Genomic DNA, 21,203 nt, shown 5'->3' on the forward strand with positions numbered 1-21,203 from the left:
TCCATAAGAAAGAATTATCTAACCCAGAATGTCTATAGTGCTGAAGGTTGAGAAATTCTGGGTTAAGTTTATACTTAAGGATTTCTTTGCGGTGGGTGGGTATTGTAATTTTTTTAAAGATTTTATTTATTTATTAGAGAGAGAGCATGAGAGAGCACGAGCCAGGGGGAGGGGCAGAGAGAGAGGGAAAAGCAGACTCCCCACTGAGCAGGGAGCCTGATGTGGAACTCCATCCCAGGACCCTGGGATCATGACCTGAGCCGAGGGCAGACACTTAACTGGCTAAGCCACCCAGGCACCTGGGTATTGTAATTTTTAAAAATGTTGGTTTCCAGTCATTCATTGCTAGTATATTGATACATTAGTAATTATTTGCTTATGCTGGTCATTATAATTTGTTGATAATTATATTGATAATTATTGATAAATTTGGAGTTTGGCCTACCATTTTATTATTTGTTTTATGCCAGTTTCCTCTTTCTCTTGTTACTCTGTTTCACCTTTACTGCCATCTTTTGTGTTATTTAAGCATGTTTTACTATCTCATTTTATCTATTGTGCCATTTAAGTCTATCTATTCATATAATTTTTTTGTAGTTGCTCTAGGAATTACAGTATTGATACTGAACTTTTTATAGCTTACTTAGAATCAGTATTTTACCATTTCAAGTGATATGTAAAAACCTTACTACCCTTTAAGTCCTTTTACCTTCCCCCTTTATGTTTACAGGTTAACTTTTGCATTACATCTGTATACATTGAAAACCCTATTAGTCAATGATTTAACTTTCACAATGATTTAACTTTTTGTCCATCAAACATATTTTATTTTATTTTTTAAAGAATTTATTTGAGAGAGAGGATGAGAGGAGAGAGAGAGCACATGAGAGGGGGGAGGGTCAGAGGGAGAAGCAGACTCCCTGCTGAGCAGGGAGCCCGATGTGGGACTCGATCTCGGGACTCCAGGATCATGACCTGAGCCGAAGGCAGTCGCTTAACCAACTGAGCCACCCAGGTGCCCATCAAACATATTTTAAAGAACTTAAGAGAATAGGCTACTATATTTGCACAGATATTTACTATTTCTGTTGCTTTTCCTTCATTTCTCATGTTCCAGTTTCTGTCTGCTTCCATTTCCCATGTGTATGAAGAGTTTCCTTTAGCAGTTTTTTTAGAGGAGGTCTGCTAGTAACTAATTTTTTGTTTTCCTTAACCTGAAATGTCTTGATATTCCTTTCATTCCTGAAGGCTAATTTTGCTGATTACAGGATTCTAAGTTGACAGTTCTTTTCTTTTACCACTTGAAAAATGTGCCACTTCCTGCTGGCCTCCCTGGAAATCTGGTTTCTTCAAATTGTTTTTCCCCTTATACATAATGTATTGTTTCTATCTGGCTGCTTTTAAGATTTTTAAATTTGTCTTTAGCTTTTGGAATTTTAATTATAATGTGTCTTGGTGTGAATTTCTTTGGGTTTTCCCTAATCAGGGGGTTGCTCAGCTTCTTGAATCTGTAAGTTTATGTCTTTTGCCAAATTTGGGGAATTTTTAGTCATTAAGTCTTTGAATACTTTTTCCAGCCTCAGACTTTCTCTTCTAATCTTCTGAGACTCTAAAGAGGAGTGATAGATCTTTTTTTATAGTCCCATAGATCGCAGAGTCTTCTACCCTCTCTCCCTTTTTTTAGTGTTTTTTTCTCTGTTGTTCATACTCAATAAATTTTATTCTGTTTTCAAGTTGACTGAGTCTTTCCTTTGTCCTCTCCATTCTGCATGGAGCCCAGACATTCAGTTATTTTTTTTAATTCAGTCAATATATTTTTTGGTTCCAGATTTTTCATTTGGTTCTTTATGTCCTCTATTTATTTGCTGAGACATTCTACTTTTTGTTGTTTGAAGCATGTTCATAAGTGCTCCTCGAAGCACTTTTGTGATGGCTATTCTGAAATCCTCATCAGGTAGTTCTAACATTTGTGTCAGTTGATTATATTCTTTTATTTCAAGTTGATATCTTAGTAGTCCTTGGTATAATGAGTGATTTTTTATTGAAATCTTGGATATTTTGGGCATTATGGTATGAGACTCTGGCTTTTTAAAAAATCTTTTGTTTAGCAGGCCTCCTATGATAGTGCTCCAGTGGGGATGGGCTGCTGCCTCATTACTTCAGGTGGGGTTAAAAGTCCAGGTTCTTACCTTGGCCTCCATTGACTCCTAAAGAAAGGGACTCCTCATGGCTGCTAGGTGGGGTAGGAGTTTAGGCTCCTCAGCAGGATGAAAGACAAGCTACACACTAGGAGAAAATATTTGCAAATCATATACCCAACAAAGACCTCTATATCTAGAAAATATATAGAGAACTCTTAAACTCAGTATCAAAAAACAAAAACAAAAAACCAGTCCAGTTAAAAATTTGCAAAAGACATGAACAGATATTTAACCAAAGAGGATATATGGGTGGAAAATCAGAATATGAAAAGATGTTCAACGTCATTGCTGTTAGGGAAACACAAATTAAAACCACAAGATATCACTATACACTTATCAAAATAGTTTCAAAATAAAGGGGTGCCTGGGTGGCTCAGTCGGTTGAGCGGCTGACTCTCGATCTCAGCTCAGGTCCTCGTCTCAGGGTCATGAGTTCAGGCCCCACATTGGGCTCCAATGTGTAGCCTACTTAAAAAAAAAAAAGCTTTAAAATAAAAAATAGTGATGATATCAAATGTTGGTGAGGATGCAGAGGAATTGGATCACTCTTACTTTACTGGTGGTGGGAATATAAAATGGTACAGCCACTCAGAAAGAGTATGGCAGTTTCCTTAAAAGTTCAGTATAGAATTAGCATATGATTTACCAATTACTCTTGGGCATTTATCCCAGAGAAATGAAAACTTACGACCACCTGTATGAAAATTTCCACAGCATCTTTTTATTTGTAGTCCAAAACTACAAACAGTGAAAATGTCCTTTAGAGATGAATGGTTGAATAAACTTGGTACATCCATGGAATAGTACTTAGCTATAAAAAATGACCTATTGAGGGGCACCTGGGTGGCACAGTTGATTAAGCATCAGACTCCTGGTTTCAGTTCAGGTCGTGATATCAGGGTCATGAGATTGAGCCCCATGTTGGGCTCCACATTCAGCGCAGAGTCTGCTTAAGACTCTCTCTCTCTCTCCCTCTCCCCCATCCCTTCCCGCCATGCACGTGCATGCTTTTTCTCTATCTCGAATAAATAAATCTTTAAAAATAAGCTATTGATACATGCATCATCCTTGATGAACCTCAGGGGCATCATGCTGAGTGAAGAAAAAGGTCATTCTCAAAAGATTACAAACTGCATGATTCCATACATATAATATTCTCAAAATGACTAAACTGTAGAGATCAAGTACAGATTAGTGATTGCCAGGGGACAGGGATTTAGGTGTGGGGCAAGGTGGGATGGAAGTGAATATAAAGAGGTAGCACAAGAGGTTTCTTTTGTTGTGATGGAATAGTTCTGTATCTTGATTGTGGTGATGGTTACATGGATCTGAAGATGGGATAAATAGCATAGAACCATATAGGCAACACATACAAACCACACACATACATGAATACACATTTAAATATGGTAAAAACTGAATGAGTTCTGTAGTTTATTTAATATTAATGTGCCAGTGTATGTTTTTGGTCTTGATATTCAACTACAGCTATATAAGATGTTATCATTAGGAGACACAGTGAAGGGTTATGAGTCTCTTTGTACTACTTTTGCAACTTCCTGTGAGTCTACAATTACTTCAAAAGAAAAAAGTTTTTAAAAATTAACATTTCTCTTGAGGTGGTTTAAGTGTAGTTCTCGTGAAAGCAGAACATTAGGGAAAACCAATATGTGCCACCCCCTATGCTCAAAATACCACAAGGCCAGTGCAGCCAACACACATGTACTAATACAAACACCTACACATAATATACTCCTTTCTATGTCTTTGGTGTTTTTAAATTTCTTTCCTTTCTAAAATTACTTTTTTTGGGAAAACTGGAAGTAATCAACAGTTATTATTAGAGGTAGTACATGTTCTTAGCAGTGTGCTAACTCCCTTTTTTCTGTCAATAAAAATACAGGACAGATGATACTCACATTCTTTACACATTTACAAGGATGCTCCCAAATTCGACCAAACCAAAACATATTTTCAAGAAGGTAAAATAACACAACTTTCTTGGTGATATATTAGTTTTAGTCACTACTCACTCTGGCTGTGGCAAAGATATAATAGACTGTAAGTTACGAGAATTGCGTGCTAGCTGTAACTGTCACTTTTTTTCCCACTCAAGAAATTGTATTAGAATGCAAGTGAGGGAATGTGGTCTTATTATACAGAAACCCTGGAATCTGCTCAAATTTTTTTAAATTACTTGTGCCATACTCTATGCTGGTTTCAGCAGCACATTTGAGAGCATCTACTTTAGGGTACAAATGAAGTAGAATAATATGGTCCCTTGCCTTATGAGCTGCTAATATGGCTGTGGTATACTAGGAAAAATTCTGAATTTCAAGTCAGTCTTGGATTTTAATCCTAGCTCTGTTGCTTACCAGACAGATCGTTAAACCTCATGGAACCTGTTTCCTCAATTACAGGGTTGTCCATTGAACAGAATTATTATTTCATTCAGCTTTCACCTTTGTGAAATTACCTAGCACCATACGTGTCTCTGGTAACTGTTGTTCTCAAAATGTTTGTTTTGCCACAAAAGGCTTGTGAACTGAGGTTGAGAAGCCAGTATATCCATGAACATTGTACCTAGAAAGCAAATGATAAATATATAGTAAAAAAGACAAATACTGAGGTATAAACTGTGAAAAAGAGGAGTTGGAAAATGGAAAGTGCCAAATGGGCTGCAGGTTTCAGAGATGGCATCATGATGGGGATGGTATTCAGAGTGGGTTTTAAAAAATGGAGAGGAAGAAAGGTAAATCAGGCAGGCAGACCATTTCAAGCAGAAGCAAGAGCTTGAGGTTACATGATTCTGTAGAAGTCAAAATTGAGAAATTTATCATACTTCAAACCTGCTATTCTATTAGATTATATTTAGAAGTTAGAAAAAATTTTAAGCAATTTATCCCATAGTGTTACGTTCTTTTTTTTAATTAACATATAATGTTTGTTTCAGGGGTACAGGTCTGTGATTCATTAGTCTTACACAATTCACAGCGCTCACCATAGCACATACCCTCCCCAGTGTCCATCACCCAGCCAACCATAGCACATACCCTCCCCAATGTCCATCACCCAGCCACCCCATCCCTCCCACCCCCCTCCACTCCAGCAACCCTCAGTTTGTTTCCTGAGATTGAGAGTCTCTTACGGTTTATCTCCCTCTCTGGTTTCATCTTGTTTCATTTTTCCCGCCCTTCCCCTATGATCCTCTGTCTTGTTTCTCAAATTCCTCATATCGGTGAGATCAGTTATCACAGTGTTACATTTTTTAAAGTGTTCCAACATCTGCTTTGTATTTTAATGATATTGTTGAACCTGCTTGGTTGCTAGGACACTTGTATACTTTACTTTGAAATCTTGATTGGTAAGATCTACGTAGCTCCTGTCAGCTAAACTTAGGCTTATTGACAATATTTTTTATGTTTAACAAAGATGAATGATATAATAATGGGACATTAACAAGAGCTGGGATTTCATTGTTTTTGTTAAGCCTTATAGAATTGCTTTCAGGGCGCCTGGGTGGCTAAGTCGGTTGAGCGGCTGCCTTCGGCTCAGGTCATGATCGCAAGGTCCTGGGATCAAGCCTTGCTTTGGGCTCCCTGCTCAGCAGGGAGTCTGCTTCTTCCTCTCCCTCTGCCCACCCTCACTGCTCGTGCTTTCTCTCAAATAAATAGATAAAGTCTTTAAAAAAAAGAATTGCTTTCACATGTTATTAATGTACATGAATTTAATTTCTTTAAAGCTTTGGCAGTCTAATCAGTTTTCTGTTCTTAAATGATAGTTGGTGTTTTTGTTACTATAACCTTGCAGAAAATGTGAAATGTGATTGAATATTTGCCTTGAATATATGAAAGCAGTATACCCATAATTTTCTTATTTTTTGGTGTATTCTCATGGAGAAATAGGTTGGTTTTTGAAAGCTTAGTTTGGTATTTAGTGGGTTTTGTTTAGTATTGGAGCAAAGGAATCTTCTTAAATTTTTATTATTGAGTTATAGTTGACATACATACAATGTCAATATTCAGGTGTACAGCAAAGTGATCCAACAATTCTATACATTACTCAGTGCTCACCACAAAAATGTAGTCACCATACAACATTATTACAGTGTTACTGACTATATTTCTTATGCTGTACTTTTTGTCTCCATGACTTATTTATTTTATTTGTACCTCTTAATTCCCTTCACCTATTTCACTCATTCCCCCACCTCTTCTGTGGCCAAAATAATCTTTTTGTGGGGCAAATAGATCTACCAGTGTTGTGTTTTTTTCCTCAGTAGTGAATCAGCCACAGATGCTTGTAATTTATCTGCTTTTGAGATACATTTTTGCTAAATAATTTTAGTTTTGCTCTTATTTTGGTGAACAAATAATTTTACATATTTGATTGAATACCCACAAATAACAAAGCATAGTAGTACTCAACAAGTGTGGGGCAAAAAAAAGGAATATGATACAGATCATCAATGATCTAGTAAGAAAGAAAAATATATACATTATAAATAACAATAAGGCAGTTTGCCTTAAGTGCCGTAAGCTCTGTAGCAATTTCAGATAATGGCGAGAGCATTTTGAGTGGATGATCAGGGATTATTTCATGGAGGCATGAGCATTTGACTAATGCATGTAGCTTTTTTTTTTTTTTTTTAAAGATTTATTTATTTATTTGAGAGAGAGAGAATGAGAGAGCACATGAGAGGGGGAGGGTCAGAGGGAGAAGCAGGCTCCCCGCCGAGCAGGGAGCCCAATGCGGGACTCGATCCCGGGACTCCAGGATCATGACCTGAGCCGAAGGCAGTCGCTTAACCAACTGAGCCACCCAGGCGCCCAATGCATGTAGCTTTTAAATGAATATTAACATGGCAGTCAGTGTGAGTTAGGAATTCTGAAATGACAGCTCTCCAATGCCAAAGATTTTATCTTTATAAACTGGGAAAATCATTTCATTACTAGTAAATGATTAATATCTAAACATTCCCATAAATACTAACTTAAGGTAAATATTTGTACTTTTAAGAAAATATATTTGTATATGATGGTTAATTGCTGCTTTTATATTTTTAGGCCATGAATATTGTGGTCCCCTTCATGTTTAAATATGCTGTAGACAGCCTCAACCAGATGTCAGGAAACATGCTGAACCTGAGTGATGCACCAAATACAGTTGCAACCATGGCAACAGCAGTTCTGATTGGCTGTATGTGTGATTCTTTGATCTGTCTACAGGTGTTGACTTTCTTCAAGAGGGTTTCATCATATTTAGAGCAGATGACCTTTTTACCACAAACACAACATTTTGGATGTTTATCATTTTATGTGAGATTTTTGATACATAGTTTTTAAAAATTCTTTTTATGATATACTTTCTAAAAATCCTATAACAGCCTCATTTTTCAAGTTCTAGAAAAAAATAACATGAAATAAGACGTTCTTAACAACCACTCTAATAGTCTCTTTATCAGATAAGCTTTTCAGTAATTCTAGTTATTTTCTTGCTGTTGTTGTTAATTGTTTAATGGGAAATAACTAAATAATGATATATGTACATTAATGTTTTATTAAATTATAGTCAATAGCCATGACACAAATTTACCATTTGTAAAGAACAGAACATGTTGCTTTGTTCCCTTATGCATTAGAAAGGACACTTTATGAGACTCAAGAGACTTGAATGGGGGCATGCTTTAGTCAAGGCACTTGATTTTTCAGGACCTCGATTTTATCATTTGCTGTTTGGGGGAATTGAAGTAGATTAAAATTTGTCCACAATAAGGCCATATGGACTGCTATTTATTAGAAGTATTTAGTTGGAAACAATCTTTCAACATCTGGAATTTATAGAGGAAAATAACAATGAGATGGATCCATAGTAGTGGAAAGATTGGTACTCACTAGGCTAGATGCTTTCTTTCTCGGTTTCTTTTAATGTAAGTATTCTGTGATGTATTCATTTATTGTATAAACACTTTCTTACTATATACTTATCATTTTACACTCCTATGATTCTAATGTTTTTACAACCCATTTTTTTCTTTTGAATGTATTGTTAGATGGTGTATCAAGGGCTGGAGCTGCCTTTTTTAATGAAGTTCGAAATGCAGTATTTGGCAAGGTAGCCCAAAACTCCATCCGAAGAATTGCCAGAAATGTCTTTCTTCATCTTCACAACCTGGATCTGGCTTTCCACCTGAGTAGACAGACAGGAGCTTTATCAAAGGCTATTGACAGAGGGACCAGGGGTATCAGTTTTGTCCTGAGTGCTTTAGTATTTAATCTTCTTCCCATCATGTTTGAGGTGACTCTTGTCAGTGGTATTTTGGTAAGTAAAACATTTTTCATAACAAGCTTTTATCTTACATTCTCATTAGTGGTTATTTAGTACTTGAAGCTGTTGTGCTATTGAATGCTCATGGTTTGAAAACAGAATTACGTCGTATCAGAAGGGTTATACAGTTAATTTAATTATTTTGCCACAAGCTTCACGGGACTGTCCAAAATCTTTATCATGTTGTTATTGTAAAGAGCTGGTCAGTTCTACACATAGATCACGTCATTAACTAGTGCTTGTAATTTTTTTGTTGGCAGTCATACTTGTATATGACTTTGGACTGGTATGCTCCGATTATCTAGATTTTTATTCACCATTTATAACATTCTAAACAATTTCATATTTTGTAATTAAAAGTGTATATATACACACTCTTTATTCCTCTTATACTTAATGCTTATTGCATTATTTTTTATCAGCATTTGACAGTAGTATCAATGTGGCAAGTGTTTGGCTTTCTTCCCTTGCTACCAAAAGTAGCTTTTCTAAGGTATTTGATTCCTCACCCAATTATTTATGTATACAACTTCCCATCAACATATTTTTATTAAAATCTTTTGACTGATATTTGCTGTTGTATATTAGAAACTATTTGGCAAGAACAATGACTGTTTATCATTTCTTCTTTGGCTTCTCCAGTATTACAGGTGTGGTGCCCAGTTTGCACTGGTAACCCTTGGGACACTTGGTGCATACACAGCTTTCACAGTTGCTGTTACACGGTGGAGGTAAATATTTCCCAGGAGCCAGGCAAGGTTCAGAAATTAGTAATGCATTTATGGTGAAAATTTCATGCCTATGCACATCTTTGTCTTACAGAACTAGGTTTAGAATAGAAATGAACAAAGCGGATAATGATGCAGGTAACGCTGCCATAGACTCGCTGCTGAATTATGAAACTGTGAAGGTAATATGTTTAATTATACTTTCCCCTGCCTTTCACACTGCACACAGATTTGTTCTGCCATGTAATTGAATAGGTGCTGTTAAGTTAGAGTTTCAGATTAGGATAGAATCTCTAGGTATGAGGGAGTAATTGTACTTTATTATTTTTCTTTGTTTGGCAATTGCCCTCTCTTTCCGCCTCCGTTTTTGTGTGGCAGCATCAGAATTTTACCTTCTGAATTAATTCATAAGTGAGATGAGTATAAGTAGCACTTTGATTCAGAATGAACACTAAGCTAATCACACTGACATGTAAGTTCTTGACTCTCTACCAGAGTACCTAGCATAGTGCTTTTCATTAATTATTTCATTTATGTGTTCATTTGTCCATTTAACAAATATTACTGAATGCCTCTTGTGTCCAAAGCACTATGCTAGGTCTTGTGATGGGGGAGGGTGGTAAAAAAAATGATAACATTTAATCCTTGCCCTCCCAGAATTAACTCCATCAACTGGGAGAATTTAAGTAAGTATGCAGGTGACTATATAAGAAGGCTTAAAATGGCCATGGGCGCAATGAGAACTGTCAGTTCAGTCTCGGAGGATCAGGGGAAGGCTTTGTGAAGGAAATGCCATTAACAGCTTTTTTAAAAAAAAATTTATTGTTTTTAAGTAATCTCTACACCCATTGTGGGGCTCGAATTCAAAACCTCAAGATCAAGAGTTGTCTGTTCCACCGACTAAGCCAGCCAGGCATTCCCATTAACAGCTTTTTTAGATCTGGGTTTAAATTAACCAGGCATTCATCAAAATGGGATAAATTTCATGGACTTTTCAAATACAGTTCATTGTGGAAAACTGCAGGAGTACCATAGTCCAATGTATTAAAAGTCGGTTTTTAAAATGGAGTATGCAGTATAAAACTGTATCCATACATAAGGTCTGAAGAAAAGGATACTAATCACTTAAGAGAATAAATTCTAATTGTACTTGCATGTAATTACTACTTTTGTATTATGTTTTGTAGTATTTTAATAATGAAAACTATGAAGCACAAAGATATGATAGATTTCTGAAGACATATGAGACTGCTTCACTGAAAAGTACCTCTACTCTGGCTATGCTGAACTTTGGTCAAAGTGCTATTTTCAGTGTTGGTTTAACGGCCATTATGGTGCTCGCCAGTCAGGGAATTGTGGCAGGTAATGGATCTGCAGTTTTCACATTTTTAGATGTTTTACTTAACCTTTGTAAATAAAGATTAATGAAAGGAATGTATATATTAGTCTTATTACAAAGCATATTCAATAAGGTGCTTTAACATCCTTGGAGTACTTTCCTTTTTGTATCAGAATGTGTTTTCTTAATTGTATGATAATGTTTTTTTAACTTCCTTTTGTTTGACACTACAAGTTTAGTTAGCACTAGTTCCCTCATTAATTAGGACTACTGTTTATACATTTTGTGGGGCTACATACTGATTCTTTCAGGAGTAATTTCTTTTTTTAGCATCTAATATTTCTAATTTCTCTTGTGGACCTGGAAAGCAATGTAATTAATTTAGTGTTTAGTCCAAAGGACCAAAATGCAAACACTTTCTTTTTTACAATTACTAGTTACATTTTAATCTAGAAAGATGGATTTGTAAAAATATTTCAAAAGTAAATAATGTCTCTGCCTCCTTGCTGTAACCTGCCCACTCAGGATTTATTCATTCACTGTGACCTTAATACATGGTTTATCATTCCCAATCATGATACTCATTTGCTCCAATTTTTTAATAACATACTTTTTTAAAAATTTTCTATTTCACATTACAAAGAAACTTGCAGCTGTCCTAGGAAGAAAAGAGAGGCTCTAGCCATCCATTTCTATCTTCCCTTAAACCATTCTTTTTTTTTTTTAATATTATGTATAGTGTATGGGTGAGCGGTTCCCATTCTACTTACATCAAGTTCCCTGTATTCCTAAATCATGGATTAAAATGCTTTGAGATTTGAGTAGATCTTAAGAGTTGCTAGTTATATGCGTTTTGAAGTATATTCCAGAATAATAGACTATAAACTTTCTATCTTAATCTGGAAAAATTTATAACATCTAACTGCCCCCCCCTTTTTTTCCTTCTGCCAACTACATATTAAGGTACCCTTACCGTTGGAGATCTAGTGATGGTGAATGGACTGCTTTTTCAACTTTCATTACCCCTTAACTTTCTGGGAACTGTATATAGAGAAACTAGACAAGCACTCATAGATATGAACACCTTGTTTACTCTACTCAAGGTAGACACGCGAATTAAAGTAAGTAATCTATTCAGTACCTTTTTAAAAGCATGTGGGCATCATCCCATTAATAAGATTATTCTAAGGGAATATTTACATCACCACGTTAGCAAACTGGTTTCTTTTCTGTAGGAATTGGAGCTATCATATGTATTAAGAGGTTGTTAGAGCTTTTTACTTCCATGTTTAGAAACCTTACAGTGTTAGCAAATATTATACCTAGAAGCTACATTTTGTTAACTTGAATTATTTGTACTTGCACTTGATTTACTTCTGCTAAAAATGATATAAAATGTGTGATTGTCTTTCCTCAACTTCCTTATGCCCCTGCCCACCATCCCCCTGCCTGCCCCCCAAATTGCTCAAAAACAGTTTTTGACCTTAGGACTGAAAAAAACAAGTCTTTAAAAGCATGCTTGGAAGTGGTCTAACCATACTTATAAACCTCTTCTTTCCCCATTTCCCCTTTTTTTCTCTGTGAATTAGAAAATTGTCTGTATGGCTATACTCTACATGGTGTATAAAGTGCCTTTTTTTCTCTTCCCTACTAGGACAAAGCAATGGCATCTCCCATTCAGATCACACCACAGACAGCTTCGGTGGCCTTTGACAATGTGCATTTTGAATACATTGAGGGGCAGAAAGTCCTTAGGGGAATATCTTTTGAAGTCCCTGCAGGAAAGAAAGTGGCCATTGTAGGAGGTAGTGGGTCAGGGTGGGTAATTCAGTTATTTATAAAATTCTGCATCATTGATTGATGATTCCCAATATAATATTTTTTCTTTATCATAATAAAATGATTACAGTGGTTTAAAACAGGGGTTCCCTAATGCCAATAAGAGCTAAATAACTTTTCCTTGTCTCCAATTTCAGAAAAAGCACAATAGTAAGGCTGTTGTTTCGCTTCTATGAGCCTCAAAAGGGTAACATTTACCTTGCTGGTCAAAATATACAAGATGTGAGCCTGGAAAGCCTTCGGAGGGCAGTGGGAGTGGTACCTCAGGTATTTAAAAAAAAGAAAAAACCTATTTGGGGGAAGATTAGATTGGTAGATCTTTTGTTAGAATAATTTGAATTCAAAGAGTCAGTATAGGGGTACCTGGGTGGCTCAGTCGGTTAAGCATCTGACTCTTGATTTCAGCTCAAGTCATGATCTCAGGGATCGTGAGATCGAGCTCCACGTTGGACTCTGCACTGGACATGTAGAGCTTGCTTGGGATTATCTCTCTCCCTCTCCCTCTGCCCCTCCCCGTTCTGCTTGTGTGCAGGCTCGTTCTCTCTCCCAAAAAAAGAAAAAAAAAACCAAAACGGTCAATATATGCTAACTAAGTAGGAAGCATTAGACCCTACAGTTTAAATTATGTTACCAAAAAGACTAAAAAAATGTGAATGGAAAATCTGCATGATGGAAAGATTTTTGTTTAAGTCTTAGAGAGATAGCATAATATAAAGGAAAGAGCCCAGACTAAAGACAAACAGATCTGGATTCTAACCCCATCTCTAACCCTTATAAGTTCTATGGTCTTGGTCCTCAGTTTCCTTATCTTTAAAATAAGGATAATAACCTTTTGTCTTACAGGATAGAATTATTATGAATTAGAGATAATATAAAAAGCACAGCACAATGTCCATTACATAATTGTTCAGTAAATGAAAACTGTTACTGTGATTTTGAGCAGTTTTTGACATAGTGAAGCAGTTTGACTATCTTCTTCCATGTTTGTATGCCTTGTTTACCACTGTCCTCTTTGTGCCTGACCTGTAGTAAGTATTTAATAAGTATTTGTTGAATGACTTCAGGGGGAAAAATAAATTCAGAGCAAAACCTGAGAAGACAACAAGGATGCCTTATAGGATGTGAATTTTTCTTATGCTAAAAGCCAATAGAGAGACCTGGGAACAAGTTGCAGCCTAGAATCTGAATTAAGTTCTTGAGACAACTCTAAGAAAGGGATCAGACAGGGATATGTAACTTATAAAAGGTTCCCAAATGAACTGACACTCTGTACTGTTCTCCCTCTTCACTGAGAATCTCCAATGTTAGTGTGCATGAATTGCCTAGGGAGATTATTGAAATTCCAACTCTTTCACACACCTTAGTTCTGGTTTAGGAGAGCTATGTGGGGCCCAAGAACCTGCATTTTTTAATACACCTCCTAGATGATTCTGATATAGGTGATCCATAGAGTCTGTGTTGAGAAACACTGACCTGTATATAAAGTGAGTTGAATTCTGGGCTGTGTCTGCTTAGGGCTCAGTGTCCTCATCCATTCAACTAGATTGCTGCCATTCTCTTAGGCTATATAACAGTTACACTGACCTTTTAAAAAATAAAACATTTTATTCACTAAGGAAAAATATACACGGTTAATAAGTGAAAGAAAAGATGCTGATCCTCACTGGAGGGCTTACCAATGCAAACTAAATCAACAATGGAATACCATTTTTCACCTGTCAGCAAGGATTTTAGAATTCATAATATCCAGTTTGGGCAAGGCTGTGTAAAATGGCTAGTCTGTTGTTTGGCTGGTGGAAGTATACAGTTTTCCTGACAAGCAACTTAGCAATATGTATCAAGAGCCAGAAAAATATTGATACCCTTTATTCCAATAATTCTGCCTCTAGGAAGTTTTAGTAAGGAAATTAACAGAGATGTGAACAGATTTTTATATGCAAAGATGTTCATTACACCATTATTTATAATATCAGAAGTTGAAATTCACAGTGTGAATATCCGACAATAAGTAGATGGTTAAATTTATCACCATAGGATCAAATGTCACACAGCGATTTATAAATACGCTGCTTGTAAAGAATATTGAGTGTCATAGAAAAATACTCCAAGTTTCTTAAAAAGAGGATACGAAGCAAAATATAACATCCCAATTTTATAATACTAAATGAATACATGTAACTAGAGAAGAAAGGGGAAAATAAACCAAAATGTTGATAGCAGTTATTGATACATGGTAGGATTATGGATTATTTAATAAATTTTTATTTTGCCATATTTTTTTGTATTTTCAAAGTTTCCAGGTAGCATTTGTTAGCTCTTTTTTGAATATAAAATACTTAAAAATAAGTATTTTCTCTTTATAGAACTTTAAGTTTATTGGGTTTAAGTACCATTTCAATATAAGAACATTTTATATTAGTTGGTATAAAAATGATTAAAATATTATTTGAAGTAATATCTGAAACTGGGGCTGATTGTGATGTTAAATAAGATCTTAATTATCTTGGCTAATGTGAACTAATGGAGCCATTTTATTTCATCTTACTAACTGTTGCCCTCCAACCATTTAGAGACTAAAAGGAAAGTGGGAGATGGATGTTCACTTTAAGTAAATTAGCTTTAGTGTGCTATGTCAGAATAAAATGAAATATCAAATGAATGCTTGCAGTGACCTTTCTCCAAAAAATATCTATAGTGTATAAATCCTTTGTTTTCTGTGTCCAAGTAAGAAAGTTGTTTTCTGTGTCCCAATTTAAAAGCTTCATATTCAACCTCATTAGTAATTAGGGAAGTGCTAATTTAAACAGACAGCACATTTTACCCCAAAAAGTAGCAACAATTGAAACTTATTAATATGCAGAGTTGTTGAAGATACGGGGATTTGACACCCTCATACACTATGGGTTGGAGTATGTATACTGTTGGAGCATTTTGGAAGACAGTTGGGCAGTACTATCAAAGGATAAGTATATGCTTACCTTTTTTTAAGATTTTATTTAAATGACAGAGAGAGAGGTGAGAGAGAGCATGAGGAGGGGAGGAGGAAGGGGCAGAGGGAGAGGGAGAAGCAGGCTCCCCGCTGGGCAGGGAGCCAGAACCTTTTAACTCACCAGTCTATTCCTAGGCGTCCTTCTTACAGAAATATGCAAGTGTACAAAGTCCTATATACAATAATATTTTATTCCAACATTGTTTATAGTAGCAAAAATTTGGAAACTACATTAATGTCTATCAGAGAAATAAATAAATAGTATCATACAACTGTTAAAAAAGTGAGGTAGGGGGCGTCTGGGTGGCTCAGATGGTTAAGGGTCTGTCTTATGATCTCCAGGTCCTGGGATTGAGCCCCATGTCGGGCTCCCAGCTCAACAGGGAGTCTGCTTCTCCCTCTCTCTCTGCCTCTCCCCCTGCTTGTGCTCTCTCTCTCAAATGAATAAATAAAATCTTTAAAAAAGTGAGGTAGGATTCTGTTACTGATGTGAGCAGTTTCCAGCGTATGTTAAGTGAAAAAAGCGATTTATAAAAATAATATCTATGTGTAGTATGATCCCACTGTGTTGAAGAAAAAAGTATATGGCATATAGATGCATCAAGAAAAGTCTGGACCGATAATCAACAATTGTTCATGGTGATTAGAGCTCGGAAGGGAAATGGGATTGCAGGGATGAGGGGGGTGATAAAGGAGTTATCATGTTTTACTCTTTATGCCTTTATGTCTTTACTAAGTTGTTTGAACTTTTTGTAATGAACATACATATATATGTACATATATATAAATCTTCTCTAGGATGCTGTCCTCTTCCATAATACCATTTACTACAACCTCTTATATGGAAACATCCATGCTTCACCTGAGGAGGTGTATGCAGTGGCAAAATTAGCTGGACTCCATGATGCAATTCTCCGAATGCCACATGGATATGACACACAAGTAGGGGAACGAGGACTCAAACTTTCAGGTAATCAGAGATTTTAGATCTGCTCCCACTTGTGTACTCCCTTCAAACTTTAATTTGTCAGAGCCATTTTCTAGAAAATGTAATGACAGAGTACACACCTAGTGCTCATCTAGTCACTTTCAAAAAGGTCCCAGTCTCAGCCATCACTAAATAATTCAACATGTTGGCAATAACTGTTCTCAAGTCATGAAGGTCTCTCTTTTTTTTGCACTTGCAGCCGCAAACTGGAAATGCTTAAAATTAAATTGCTAATACATGCTCAGGTCAGCGTTAACTAACCATAATTTTAATATTAAAGGAAAGCCAACATCATTATTTACCTGAGAAAGTAGTAAGAGTAGGGAAAAGTAATTTGATAGTAAATAGTGTATCTCATCATAATTTCCTAGATCATTATGGGATGTTTTCAATACTTTAGACTTCCTTATACTTGATGTACTTAACTGCTGTACTTTCATTACAGCCAGTTTCATTTTCATGTCCTTGTTGGTTCAGTGATCAAGTAAATTTTGGAGCTTGTACATTTCTATTTAAGTGTTTAATTATGAGATTGCTAGGTTAATAATTATCCTACAATGACTGAATTTTTGGGGGATACATAAAAATGGTTTTTCACCCAAAATTATTTGAATTCCAAAAGCATGATATCTATGCCTGAAAGTATTAATGTAACTCATATAAACACACTATATCCTTTACATTTATTCTTTATTCTAGTTTAATTTAGGGAGGAAATATATAAATTAGGGATCAAGGTGAGGCAAAAAAGAGAATAAAGAATACTCTGCATGAATTTTAATGAATCCCCATTCCTTTTCATTACAAACTGGCTTCATTTATTCACAACATTGATTAGGTACATACTATGTACAGGCTAACATGCTAAATGATTTGAGAGTTAAAAAGATGAAGCATAAATGGACTTGCCATCAAGGAATTTGCAGTCCATTAGAAAGTTTTGATTTGGGGCGCCTGGGTGGCTCAGTCGGTTAAGCGACTGCCTTCGGCTCAGGTCATGATCCCAGGGTCCTGGGATCAAGCCCCGCATCGGGCTCCCTGATCGGCGGGAAGCCTGCTTCTCCCTCTCCCACACCCCCTGCTTGTGTTCCCTCTCTCGCTGTGTCTCTCTGTGTCACATAAATAAATAAAATCTTTAAAAAAAAAAAAAAAGAAAGAAAGTTTTGATTTAGGTTTAGAAAATGTTAAGCAAAGATCATTTTCAAGTTAGGTTGGTTTGTAGTAGTTTTTTGATTAACACCTGGTAGTATAAGATTCTTGCATCATTCCAGTTCCCGTTTGTACTTCACCATTGCTCTTAACAGGAGTAGTGCCCAGCTAACTAGACCACCCCTGGATGATTTGTCCAGTTGGCTAATTTTAAATATCTCCAAGTTTTCACATAATATAAACTAGGCCTCTCAACATAAGACTGCCTCAGATAGCTATGCCACATGCCATTTTCCCATCGTTCTTTTTTTCCTCTCTGCATGCCTTTGGGAGTAGAAATAAGAAATTTTATTCTTGCCTCATATCCATTGCCCTACAGCTAGACCTTTTCAAATGAGCATTGTATTATTTAGCATCTATGCTAATATTTATGGTAGGGAACAAACAAATGTTTCTTCTCCAGTTCCAAAATTCTATTGAATAGAATTGAAACTGGGTTGGTTTCCACTTGAAATTTGAGAGGCATGTCTAAACTAGTCCTTCCTCTGAATATCTACTACATCTTTCAGGAGGTTTCTGCCGCTGAGTTGCTAGGTAGATAAGGAGATAGTTCTGGCATGATGCCTGCTTTGGTGGGAGAATTTTGATCTTATTAAATGGGGAAGAATGTGGATAGTATAAATATAAACTTACTAATATTAGATATATAGAGCCGTCTTTACAAGTTGAAAATTATGCAGAAAAAAATAAAACTGAAACAATATTTGGTGTACCAGATAATAAATAGGTGGAGCTTTTTTCCTGAAGGGGTTACTGAAACTGAAAAATACAAGTTTTTTCAGACATTGATAAATTAATGGATAATGGAAAAAGAAAAGAAGCCAAAGGAGACATATTCAGCAAACCATTATCCTCTATACTTCCATCTATAGTTCTATTTAAGATTGATGACCTTAGACCTTTAAGCGTCCCAGTGAGGAAAGGAAGATTGGTTTATTTTCACTAGAGTATATTTAGGAACAAATACGGGCTTGCATATTATGATAGGAAGAGCATTGAACTGGGAGTCAGGTCTAGTCCAGATTCCACTGGAAGTTGCTCTGTGATCTTGGGCAAATCACTAAACCTTTCTGGGCCTCTGTTTCCTTTCTGTTTTAAAATTCTGCTGTTCTAGAGACCCAAAGCAAATAACTAAGGTGAAATTAGAGGTATCTAGTGTACACCTTTAACTTTGAAGAGTGCTGTGAAAATAATATCTGTCAAAAGAATCCTTGAGAAGAATACTGGCTGAATGATAGATACATTTTTGTTAAGAAATAAATATAGATATTCATAGTTTCATGTTTTCAAATTGCCAGGTTTCAGTTACTAAACTTGGTTTTAGCTTTGTTGATTCTCTAATATTGAAATTTTTCTATCTTTGGTTGCTGTCCGTTGGGAAGTAATATAAAGTAACACATGTAATGAGCATATTCTCGGTGAGAGGAATAATTGTGGAATCGAAGCTGTTACCGCTCCTCCTTGTTTTCTTCGCCTGCCACAAAGTCAGAATCCAGAGTTATATTTATGTTCCAGGGTATATAGTTTGTCAAAGGATATCATATATGAACTTATACTCTTCTGAGTAAACTGAACAGTGGTCAGAGTAGAAGTACATGTTGAAAGCATTGCTTCATGGTTATGATCAGTGGAAATACTAGAAACATAAAATATGTCTTTGTATTATATTTCCTTAAACTAAATTTTTCTTTACCAGGAGGAGAAAAGCAAAGAGTAGCAATTGCAAGAGCCATTTTGAAGGATCCTGCAGTCATTCTCTATGATGAAGCCACTTCATCATTAGATTCAATTACTGAAGAGGTAAATGATGATGAAAATGCAGAACTCAATTCTCAATGCTTAACTTTTCTCCTTGAAAGTTTCAGTAAAATGGCTACATTCTTTTCTATTTTGAATGAACTTTAGGAGATACTGTAGGGCAATATACCTGGCCCTTTGTCCCCATATAGCAAGTGTTGATGATAAGAATGCCAGGTCGCATTGAACTATCACATTGCTAAGTCCATTTGCAAAAGGGTCTCCTTTTGGAACCTTGTGACTATTGTGTTATCCTTACATCTTGTAAAGCTTGTAAGAATTGCCTAATCTGCTGATAAAGGAAGAATGTTTTAGTTTTTCTGCTATTGCTACTTAACACTCATGAAAATAGGTCATGTAAGTGATTGTGACACAGTACACACCAGAAAACCTTGCACTTATGGAGCAACTCACTAAAGTACAAGTCAGGCACACACAGCCTGTGGTGCTGGTATAAATTTATATTCATTTCACAAAAAATACTGTGCAGCACCAAGAAGTTGTAACACTTGATGTTGTGGTACAACTCAGCAACTACATTAGACTTCATAACAACATCTTTGCATTAAATATAAAAGTCTTAACAATAATGATAATTTCATGAATGGATTCCCTTAATCTAGAACTGAAGATAGGCAGATTCTATCTGTCAGTTACCTCCATTCATCTACATTTTACTCAAATATATAGAAAAAACCCAGTGTTGAAGGATAGGCTTAATTTCAGCTTTGCAGCATGTATGGCATTATATTTGCATATGTCATTAAGTTTTAGGTCATATTATTCGATCTGCCATATGTTTAAAACAGTTTAATATCTAAGTGACTTGTTTAGCATAAGGATTTGTTATATTTAAAGGGAACCCTGGGGCGCCTGGGTGACAGTCAGTTAAGCGTCTGACTCTTGATTTAGGCTCAGGTCATGATCTCAGGGTTGTGAGATGGAGTCCAGGATAGGGCTCTGCAATGGACGTGGAGCCTGCTTAAGATTCTTTCTCTCCCTCTCCTTCTCCTTCTGTCCCTTCCCCCTCTCTCTCCCTCTCCTATTCATAGGCAGAGTAGGAATCTGCTTACAAGAACTTTATACTTACAAATGTATTATCCATGTTTACCACAAATTAAAAGTCCTAACAGTCATTATTTGAGTCATGTAGCTTTATTATATCACAGAGCATAACCCATTAAGAGCTAGTAGAGAACCCCCCAAGGGAATGAGTTACCACAATATTTGGTAAATTTTAATGGGCCTTTTTAAAAGTTCCATAGCACTTAGTAGGATGTCAGAGCTTAAGTTCTTGAGAATAAGGAAGATGAGTCCCCACAAACATCACAGTTTTTCTTAGAATTGGCCCTGCATTTGATTTTCCGTCTGCCTTAGTAAAATATAAGGTCTTCCCTTCCTGGGTAGCCATCTACTCTTGATAATTTTATTCCTTTAATAAGTACAATGTTTAGAAATATCTGTAGGGAGCCATTGGGTATATGCCCAACCACACATTGCTATTTCCATCCTGCTAGCTATACTTAGACCCAGATTTCTAAGTATAGCTGAATATATATACAACTCTCTTACACTTTAAAGGCAGTAAATAAAAATGTGTTTTCCAAACAGATTCTTAAATACAGAGAACAAATTGGTGGTTGTCAAAGGTGAGGTTGGTGGGAGGATGGGTGAAATAAAGGGGATTAAGAGTACACTGATCATGATGAGCACTGAGTAATGTATAAAATTATTGAATCATTATATTGTACACCTGAAATTAATATAACACTGTTAATTATACTGT

The 21,203-nt window shown here is 36.0% G+C and overlaps 1 protein-coding gene across 5 annotated transcripts in view; it reads left to right on the top strand.

Annotated features, from left to right (window-relative positions):
* Positions 1–21,203, top strand: part of ABCB7 (ATP binding cassette subfamily B member 7) — a 166,071-nt gene that overhangs the window by 115,655 nt on the left and 29,213 nt on the right. For all 5 annotated transcript variants that reach the window (XR_014141277.1, XM_006726885.3, XM_081808630.1 and 2 more), the window contains 10 exons: positions 7,268–7,400; positions 8,254–8,522; positions 9,171–9,259; positions 9,351–9,438; positions 10,444–10,618; positions 11,559–11,716; positions 12,250–12,413; positions 12,572–12,701; positions 16,222–16,393; positions 19,317–19,420. Coding sequence is in view for 4 of the 5 variants with exons in the window: in XM_006726885.3 (XP_006726948.1) it covers positions 7,268–7,400; positions 8,254–8,522; positions 9,171–9,259; positions 9,351–9,438; positions 10,444–10,618; positions 11,559–11,716; positions 12,250–12,413; positions 12,572–12,701; positions 16,222–16,393; positions 19,317–19,420 (1,482 nt within the window). In the remaining variant the exon portion in view is untranslated. The remainder of the gene's footprint in view (positions 1–7,267; positions 7,401–8,253; positions 8,523–9,170; positions 9,260–9,350; positions 9,439–10,443; positions 10,619–11,558; positions 11,717–12,249; positions 12,414–12,571; positions 12,702–16,221; positions 16,394–19,316; positions 19,421–21,203) is intronic.

This window comes from Leptonychotes weddellii, chromosome X (genome assembly GCF_054177405.1).
Source record: "Leptonychotes weddellii isolate Sample4059 chromosome X, ASM5417740v2, whole genome shotgun sequence".
Taxonomy (NCBI): domain Eukaryota; kingdom Metazoa; phylum Chordata; class Mammalia; order Carnivora; family Phocidae; genus Leptonychotes; species Leptonychotes weddellii.